This window comes from Belonocnema kinseyi, chromosome 1, assembly GCF_010883055.1.
Source record: "Belonocnema kinseyi isolate 2016_QV_RU_SX_M_011 chromosome 1, B_treatae_v1, whole genome shotgun sequence".
In the NCBI taxonomy this organism is placed as follows: domain Eukaryota; kingdom Metazoa; phylum Arthropoda; class Insecta; order Hymenoptera; family Cynipidae; genus Belonocnema; species Belonocnema kinseyi.
This window is the reverse complement of record NC_046657.1, coordinates 112111991-112122569: the sequence shown is the minus strand read 5'-3', so window position 1 is coordinate 112122569 and position 10579 is coordinate 112111991. Positions and strand designations below refer to the sequence as shown.

Here is a 10579-nt window from a genome sequence, read left to right as displayed (position 1 = left end):
ATTTTCTTCTGCCTCCATTTCCTGGACACTATCTTGAACTTTTTGTTTGGATTTTCCCTTTTTCTTGAGTTCCTTGACAACTGGCGACCTTGTCATGGAAATATTCCTTTGAACTTCAGTGATGTCGACTTCATCAGCGAGTTCAGAAACCATCGACTCGTCTCCTTCCTGCATAGCTTCCTCGAGTTTCTTCCGTTCTTTGAGGCCAGCCGCCGGCGATCGAATAAGCGAGATATTTCGTTGCACCTGTTTGATATTTTTCTCTTGCTCGACCTCTCTTCCGACTCGCAGCCTCTGCATAATGTGAGTGTTCTGCCTCTTTTGCCGGATTGTTTCAACTTTCTTCATGGCTTCCACAGTCTTCGACCACAATTCTCGATTATATTTCACTGGGATATTTCGCCGTCTCTCAAATTCAAATGTGGGGTCGATGGCGAGTTCTTTGCCTACGGTTTTTCTGTATGCTTTCGTCCATTTCACCTTCCTTGGATTCTTCTTCCTCTTGAAGGCGGCGTGACACTTCGAACGGCAGAATTTGAATATCTGCAAACAGTAAGAACCAAGTGAAAGTCTTGGCTTTTTAAACCTTTTCAAAATAGTATCTTAACCCTTAAAGTGCATTGTGGGTGTCTGACACCCCAAGACATTTTCAAATTCTTATAAACCATACTTTATTCGAAAAAATTGAGTAATTGTCGCCATCTAGCTTTAATTGGAGACACTAACTGTAAGTAAAGTCGTTTAGCATACTGCATCAAGCGTAGAGTTTTTAAATTACCGAGAATTTAAGTTCAGATTATGTAACCAGGAATATGTCAGAATTTAGGAGAATTTAAAAGAATTTATGATTTTAACGATATTTTTATTGTTCAGGTTATATCAGCGTTTGAATATAAATTATTTTGTAGCTCAGGCATATTCAGGAATTACAGTGTTTCATATACTAAATTAAAACTTTTCAAATGCATTAATTTATTTCAAACAAAACAAAAAAAAAAGTTTTTTCTACTTTAAAATATAAAACTTTAACAAAATACTGGAATTTTACACAAAACAATTGAATTATTAACACAATAGTTAAATATTCAACCTAAAAAGACAAATTACCAACGAAAAAGTGTCATAGTTTAGATTTTAATAAAAAAAAGAATGAAATTTATACAACAAAAGAAAATAATTTTAAAACCAAATAGACGAATTTCCAGAAAATAAAGATTTTTTACTCAAAAAATAAATAAAAGTTTATCTAAATTATTGAACCTTTAAACCAGAAGACAAATTTTCTTTATAAAAATTCAATTTTCAAACAAAAAGTATGAATGTTCAATAAAAAATTAAGTTTACACGAAACTGATGCATTTTTACGCAAAAAAAGAGGAAATTGCCAACTAAAAAATATTGAAAAAAACGTGAATTTTTAACCAAAAAATATCAGTCTTAAAAAAATGGAAAAGTTACATTTTCTGTTAAAAAAATGAACTCTAAAAAAAAGAAGTATTTTCCACTAAACAGTTAAATTTTGAACCAGACATAAGCCTCCAATAAAAAAATAATTCACAATGTAGTTTAATTTTGACCCAAGTAGTTGAATTTTCAATTAAAAAAGACGAATTTTTATCCAAAAAGTATGACTTAACAGAATTGTTGAATTCTCTACCAAATAGTTGCATTTTTATCAAAAAAAAAAATTAATTTTGTGCTGAAACAGATGAATATGCAATAAAAAACCATTTTTTTTTTGTAAGTGGAACATTTATTCAGAAAATATTTCAGTTTATTTTTCAACACCAAAATACAAATTTTAAATAAAAAGCAAATTTTCTACGAAATAGCTAAGTTTTCAAGAAAATAGTACAATAGCTTAGTTTATAACCAAATAGTTTCATTTTTATCAAAAAAAGATTTAATTTCTGCTAAAGCAGGTAAACTTTAAAATAAAAAAGACAAACTTTCAAAAAAAGAGTTGAATTTTCAACCGAAAAGTTAACGAAAATATGCAATTTTCTATTACTTAAAATAAATCCTGAGATTCTCATAAATTCTCAGAGAATTTATTTCTTGGTTATATTCTCGGTAATATTCTCATTCTCGTTACCGTTCTCAAAGTAATATAACAGACATAGAACTCTAGTCAAGCGTCAGTCTGCTAGCAGCAGCTGTTGAAAGTGCAGGTAAAAAAGTCGTGGGATGCAAATAAATATTTTTTTTGAAAGCACTCATGTTGCAATATTTTTTTATGAAAGTACACTATTTCAAAAGTGTAGTCATTTTTAAGTAAGAACCCTATTTTTTACCTTTTTTCAATAATTTTTTTTAACAAACTTAAAATAAATAATTGGCTATAAAATCAACTCTGCCTTATAAAAGATACCTTAAAATATATCGGATAATATTATTGTGAAAAAATATTCAATATGGGTTAAACAATTCATTATGAAATACGCTAGGGTGTTCAAAACCCTCGATGGACTTTACCGTGACTTTTACCATGTATGCCCTTTTAGGGTTAATCAGGATGGCCACTATTTTCCAAATTTTTGTCTTTCGGCTTTCTCCCGGTAAATATTCGTGATTTCTTCCGGTATTAACAAAAAAATTAACTCTCTCTCTCTCTCTCTCTCTCTGCGAAAGCCACAGTTTTTTAACATATACTCTCAATTGCGAAAATCGATAAGCATCCGCAAACCCTAATGCGAGAAATCGATTGATTTTGACTCTTGGGTCAAAATATCGCAAGTGTACCGCTTTTAAATCGATAGTTCTATTTTCAATAAATTTATACAGTTTTCGATTCGTTTTTATATCAAAATAACTCCCCTAAAATTTTTCTGAAAGAATTTATTTTTATAAAAGTTATTAACAATCAAAGTTCTTGATCATTTTTTTTCAAAAATGGATTACTCGCGAACGGTTCATCGATATTCAATAATTGAGTTATGAAAATATTTGTTACGAAGTATACTTTACGCTATAAAAACTGTTCGGAAGTAAAAGAAAATTTTTTTATTGTTTAAATAATCGTTTGTTTTAAACTATTAAAAATTAATTAAACTTCTCCGTCTGTTAAAGAATTCTTTCACGTCCAATAGATTCTACAATCTCTTCCGAAAATTTTGCTGAAAAAAAAGTTTCTATTTTGCAGTAGTTCAAAAGTTATTATATTTTTTTGTCATTGCGCTCCCGACCTCCGGCGCTGTTCGGGCACGTTCGGACGCGCGCGGGTATCATATTGAGCACAATATGACACGAATTTTCAACTAAAATGATAAGTGTTCATGAAAAAATGAATTTTTAATCAAGTAGTTTAACATTTTACAAAAAAGTCAATTTTTTAATCAAAAAGATGAATTTTCAACCAAGAAGATTAATTTTTTACTAAAAAATATAAATTTTCAACAAAATAGATCCATAATCAACTAAAAAAATCGATTTTCAACCAAAAGTTGAATGGTTAATTTTTTAGTTAAAAATATTAATTTAAGACAATAATATTATCAAAATAGTTTACTTTTTCACAAAATAGATGAATTTTCAATTACAAGAATGTAGCATCGTTAAAAAAAATGACATTCTTATTGAAGTGGATCAATTTTAAGCCAAGAAATAGGGGAACAATTATGTAATAGATTATTTTGAATAAAATTATTGTGGGTGTAATATTAATTAAAATATAAAACGAATTTGAAACTGAAAATGATAAATGTTCATAAAAAAATGCATTTTTTATCAAGCGGTTCAACTTTCTACTAGGTATAGTTAATGTTTTATGAAAAAGATGAATTTTCAACCAAGAAAATTAATTTTCTACTAAAAACGAATAAGGTGGTTTAATTTTCAATTAAGCATAGATACATTTTAAATCAAGGAAATTAATCTTCAACCAAAAATATTGTTTTTTAAGAGAGTGGTTAAGTATTCAATCAAATAGTTGAATTTTCTATCAAAACATGTGAATTTTCAAAAACAAAATTGAATAGTCAAATTATCAATGAAAAGATTAGTTTTTAACAAAACAAAAAAAATCATTTTTAACCAAAAAGTTCATTTTCCCAACAAAAAGATTAATTTTTAACTGAACTATTGAAGCTTCAACGCAAAAACTGAATTTTTAATCAAATAGTTTAATCTTCAACAAAGTATAGTGAATTTTTCAACCAAGAAGATTAATTTTTTACCAAAGAAGTATTTTTTAACAAATCGGTTCAAACAATCAACCTATTAGTTGAATTTTGAACCAAAAAAGATGAATTTTCAACAACAAAATTTAATAGTTAGTATTTAAAATAATGGGGATTTTTAATTTAAATACCACCTACTAAATTTTTTAAATTGAAAATTTATCTTTTTGGATTAAAATTCAACTACTAGGTTAAATGTTTGAACCAATTAGTTGAAGAAATATTTTTTAGTAGAAAATTAATCTTCTTGGTTGAACATTTCACTATACTTTGTTGAAGATTAAACTATCGCTGCCGAACGTGCTCGACCAGCACTGGAAGTCGGAGCGTGGTCACAAAAAATCAATAACTTTTGAACTACTGCAAAATACGAATTTTTTTCATCAAAATTTTCGGAAGAGATTGTAGAATTTATTGGCACGTTGAAGAATTCTTTAACAGGCGGAGAAGTTTAATTAATTTTTAATGATTTAAAACAAACAATTATTTAAACAATAAAAGATGTTTTTTACTATCGAACAATTTTTTAGCTTAAAGTATACTTCGTTACAAATATTTTCATAACTCAATTATTGAATTTCGATGAACGGTTCGCGAGTAATCGATTAAAAAAAATGTTCAAGAACTTTGATTGTTAATAACTTTTTAAAAATTAATTTTTTGCACAAATATTTTATGTGAGTTATTTTGATATCAAAAAATCGAAAACTGTATAAATTGATTGAAAATACAACTATCGATTTAAAAGTGACACACTTGAGATATTTTGACTTTCATATCAGTAGGATAAGGAAATTTTTGGTGTCTGAATCGCGCGGTTCACGTCTCTGGATTTTTATTTCCAACAATAAAAAATATGCAAATTTACCCTGAAAAGTAAACAATTTTATTTTGAATTGGAGAATCACGAAATCGAATAATTTCATATCGAAAATTTAGAAAATAGGTCAATGTCAAAACCTTAGAAATTGAATATTTTAAGACTCGGTCCTTAAAAATTCAGAGTAATTGAAATTGTATTGTTTGTAATTAAAATCGTTAAAAATAATTTTAAAACTATTGAAACTTGAGCAATTCTAAATTCAAAGCAATTAACATTTGACAATTTAATATTGAAAACTTAATTGAAGCATTCTAAATCAAAACTTCTGAAATTCTAGAATTTTAAGTTGTTATGACATAAATTATTATAATTTGAAATTAAAGCAGATCAGAAATTTTTTTTATAAAATTAAAGAATTAATTGAATTACACTAAAAAACATTCAAACTTAATAGTAATTTTAAATAAGAAACATTAAAAATGAATAATATTCCTACTCCAGAATCTTGAAACTTAAACGAATTCGAACTTCATTTAAAACTGAAAAAATATATAGTCACCAAAAATTGTGATATATAAATTTTTTTATAATCAAACTCTTTGAAATTTCAATTATTTGAAGTAATTTTAATTAACTTGTTGCATAATTAAAACCTATGATTGAACGTTTAACATGTAAATTCAAAACTCTAAAATTGTAACCGTTTAAAATTTCCGAAATTATTTACTTACTGCTGTACCAATTTCAGTTACATAGTTCAACTTTTATCTATTTTTATTTCAAACCTAATTTTTAATTTTCTTGCAATTTTCCAATAAAATATTTTTCAATTTTAAATGACTTATTTGTTTAAATCTGCAACTAAAAATCGGAAAATTTTAAGATATTACATTGAAAATTAAAATAAATATAACACAAGATTGATGTAATATGATTCCCTTTTTTGAAATTGTAAAATTTTAAGGTTTGCAGTTGGAAATTGCTTTATATTTAAAAGCGGAGTGGTATTGTCATTTTGAATTATTATTTAACCTTGAAACTAAAATATTTAAAAAAATTTTATTTTGAAACCTCCAAGAATTAATCTAAAAATTATTTCAAGAAAAAACGTTAATTTCAAGGTCTCAGATTAAATTGTTTTAGAATAGCGCATTTAGAGCGAAAATTTGGAATTAAAATGATAGAAATGTTATACTATTAATAATTATTATATTATCATGTAGTATTAAGTGACACTCAAAACGAATGGATAGATTTTTCTTACTAAAAAATGTGCTTTTTGTAAAAAAAAGACTGTCATTATCACCGTTCAAAATTACATAATTATAAATATTGCGAGAAATATTGTGAACCCTTAAAGTTGAATTATTCTAAACACTTCAAAAATGATAAATTATGAAACGTACGAATTATGAAATACAGCAAATCTCCCGGTGTTATATTTCTCTCCCGGTTTTATCCCGATTTTATCCCGAGCAAATTTCAGCAAATATATTCGGTCATACGGACAATAATGAACTCAAAATAAAAGCATAAAAAAAATGTAAAAGAAATTAATTAAAAAAAGCATAAACGTTTTGAACAATGCCGCGGAACTTTCACAATAGTCGATACACATATCTATAATTTTATAAGAACAAAATTTATGAATTTAAAGGTCGCATGACTTGTCCTTCTCTAAACAAAAGGTGTGTCACGAAAATATAGAAGGCATTGTTGTTGCTTTTCCTCAATGCCGAATTTAATTTCAGTTAAAGGGCATAATAAAACTGAAAAATAATAAAGACTATTAATGTAACATTTTATTATGTTCCCAAAGCTAGACATATTCCGCAGAATGAAATTTTACATTTGACATAAGCAATAGTAACTTTATTGTTATCAATCAAAATTTTATAAATTAATTTAATTTTCAAATAAAATAATACGAGAAGGGAATTTTCATCATTTTAAGGCAAAGAAATTACTTTTTAACCAAGTAGTTGAATTTTCCACCCAAAAGATGAATTTTCAACAAAACAGTTGCATTTTAAACCAATCAGATTAATTTTTAACCAAGAAGATTAAATGCCTTTAAAAAAAATCGGCAAAAATTAGAAAAGCTGAATTTGCAGTTAAGTTAATTTTTAATCAAAGAAATTAATTTTCCACCAAAAAGATGAATTTTCTATTAAAAAAGATTAAGTTCTATCAAAAAACATAAATTTGTAACCCAATAGTTTAATTTTCAACACAAAAAAGGCAATTTTTCAACAAAATGGTTACATTTTCAACCAAACAGATCAATTTTCAACCAAGAATATTAAATTTCTATCATAAAACATACATTTTCGACAAAAAAGGAAATAGTTACATTTTCAATTTAAAAAATTCATTTTCAATAAAAACAACTAATTTTCAACGAAAAATATTAATTTTCTACTAAAAAGAACATTAACTTAAACAAAATATAGGAATTTTCAACCAAATAGCTGAATCTTAGAATAAAGAAGATAAATATTAAACTAAACAGGGAATAGATCAATTTTGAATTTAAAAAAAAATTAATTTACAAAAACAAATTTTCAACAAAAAAATAAACTTGGAAAAAAAACAAGGCTTTTAAACTAAAATAATGAATTATCAACCAAAAAATTAATTTTGAACAAAGTTAATTAATTTTGACCACATTTTGTTATTAAGAAAAATAATCTTTTAATTTTGATGAATTGTTAGTAAACAATGAAAATTGTGTCATTCATATTGAATTTAGTAGATTTTTCTCGCTATAAGAAAACTTCTGTAAGTCATATGCAATGATCTCAAATCATATAAGATATATATATTTTTTTGATCCTGCTAATTAAAAAATGTTTCCTTAAAATCTTCCAGATTAATTTTTGATAATTCTGGAAATCATTTTCAATCTTTTGAAATATTTGCTTAAAATTTATTTTTAAAAATAAAAAGTAATTTTCAATTTTCCCAGGAATATTAAGAAAACGTTTTTTCTTTCATTTGAAGCCTTTCATAATTCTTAAAAAGCTTCTAAATTTTGTGTTAGAAATCTGCAAAAATCTATATTTTGTTTTAAATCAGACCATCGGCTATTTTTACCGAAATTTCGGTACGAATAGCCGAAATTTGTCGGTATACGTAGACATTTCGTTTAAATTATTTGAAATAATTTTATGCTATAAATTAATTTTGAATCTTTCCAGATCTTCTAAATATCTCTTCAACTTACTCAAATTTTTCTAGGAATTATAGGTGTGGAATATTTATTATCCATAAAAATTCAACAATTTTACTTGTAAATTAAATTTTTTCAGCTAGAACAATTAAAATTGTAACGTTCAAAGTTTAGTTTTGAATATTTGATTTATAACTACAAATTTCACATTAAAAATCAAATATTTATCAATATTAAACAATTATTATTTTCCTTAATTAACAATTTCAAATATTAGACTAAAACAATATTTTTAATTTAATAAAAGCCTATAATTATGAATATTTTATACAAAAATGAAGCTTTTCATTTTAAATGATTATTAAATACGTAACGGTTCAAACTTAAAAAAAACGAATATTTATTAACACTTTAAATTAAAAATAAAAATGTAAAAATTTGGTGCATATAATTAAAAAGTTTTCAATACCACACTATATCAAATTAAAATTTTCTGAAATGTGAAATTAAAATCATAATTTAAAAACTTTTTAATTTAATAATTATTTCAATTTTATAAGCCGATATTTAAAATGTTCAAACTTTAAATTAATCTAATTATAATACTTCAAATTTAAAATTATTTAAAACAATTAATGATTTCAATTAAAAAATTATTCAATATTTAACAATTTCTCTTTTAAAATTCTCAATTCAAAATTGGTGGATTTCGAAAAATTAGTACTTACATCTAAATTAAATTATAAATTGTTATAAATACTATGGAAATTGAAGATATATATCCCTTAAGAAAATTCCAGAAAATTGAATCAATGTTTCCACCTAAAATTATTCAAAATTGAAGTTTTTTAAATTCTAAATGAATAAGTAATTTGTAACCGTTCTAAAATCCAATCATTAATAAATAAATAAAATGAAGGCTTTGAATTTGAGACTGCAAATTTCTATGCCTTACATTTGTAAGCTTTTTTTAATCCAAATGTGTATTAAATTTTTTATGGTTTAACTTAAAAGATTTCGAATATTAAAACTTTAAATTTACACTACAAATTTTAAACCTTGGTGCATTTAATTAAAAATTGTTTAATATGAGACACTATTAAATTAGAATTTTCTAAAATATAAAATTTACATCTAAAATAATTCAATGTTTGAATTATTTTAATTTATAAATAAATAAATTTCTACAAAATGTGTACAAAACAATCAAGAGGAATTCTATGACAGTTCTCGGTAAATGAAAAAATTATCCCTGCCCAAATGGAATATCTGTAAAAATTTGATTTAATTTTACCTACAGACTACCATAAAAAATATGTTTAAAATTCTATATTTCAATCAAAATTCCAAAGTTTTCGTGCTATTATGGTGTACATTCCATAAATATTGGAGTACTTTCCAACATTAGAAATATTGAAACTCAAATATTTTTCATTTAAGAATACAGATTTGAAAATTAATAAGTTTAATAAACCATCCAGAATTAAGGTACAGTATATATTTGTAATTTTATAAATAAATAATCAACATTCTTTCAGCTACAAGATAATTAAAAGTGATTAAAATCATCCAAATTCTAATTTACGAAATTTAACCAAAAACTATATATTCTAAAATTGATTGATTTTCTCATTTCTAGACTTCAAAGTGAGTACATTTTTATAACATTTCGATACTTTAAGCAAGAAAAGTAAGAAAAATCCCTGATTTGAAAAATATATCCATAAAATACTAAAACCTAAAAAACTGACATAACCTGAAAAAACCACACTCATTATTTCCCTAAACATTCGTTTTTTCACAAGAAAAAAACAATATTAATATTGGAAAACAACTTACTTTTGAGTCGTTTCTCACAAATTGAATTCCATGACCCGGGTAAATCCGAGAAGAACAGAAAAAACAAGTTTCAATACGCATCTTGTGAAAATCATCAACACGAGGTGATTGAAAGAAACCAACATAAAACAGACAGAAAATAGACAAAGTGGTGCCATCTATCACACTACTCTGAAACTACTTTCCCCGATTCGAAATTCAAATTTCGATTTTACGGATCATAATTAAAATTATTTTTCATAATGTTACGCATTTCTAGTTACTGATATAAATTATTTTTGTTCAATACTTATTGAATAAAAATTAATCTTTTGAATACAAAATTTAACGTAAAATGAATAAATATAAGTGAATAATATTGTATCAATTAATTGAAATATATAATATATTTAAATTAAATAAAATAATAAATTATATCGTCAATAAACTTCTTTTAAATAAATAAAAAAAATTGAAGGAGATTTAGAAAGGTCTATCTTATTTGATATGTCCAACTATTGATTGCCGGAAGGTACTAATTTAATATTAGATTTTCTATCGTCTCATTCCCAGTTGGAGAACGTATAC

The 10579-nt window shown here is 24.9% G+C and overlaps 1 protein-coding gene across 1 annotated transcript in view; it reads right to left on the bottom strand.

The window, feature by feature from the left end:
* Positions 1 to 10128, bottom strand: part of LOC117179652 (probable ribosome biogenesis protein RLP24) — a 15025-nt gene extending 4897 nt beyond the window's left edge. Inside the window, exons 1-2 of the mRNA XM_033371664.1 lie at positions 10013 to 10128; positions 2 to 543 (exon numbers count right to left, since the gene is read on the bottom strand). Of these exons, the coding sequence (XP_033227555.1) occupies positions 2 to 543; positions 10013 to 10093 (623 nt within the window). The 5' untranslated portion in view covers positions 10094 to 10128. The remainder of the gene's footprint in view (position 1; positions 544 to 10012) is intronic.
* Between the last annotated feature and the right edge of the window lie 451 nt (positions 10129 to 10579).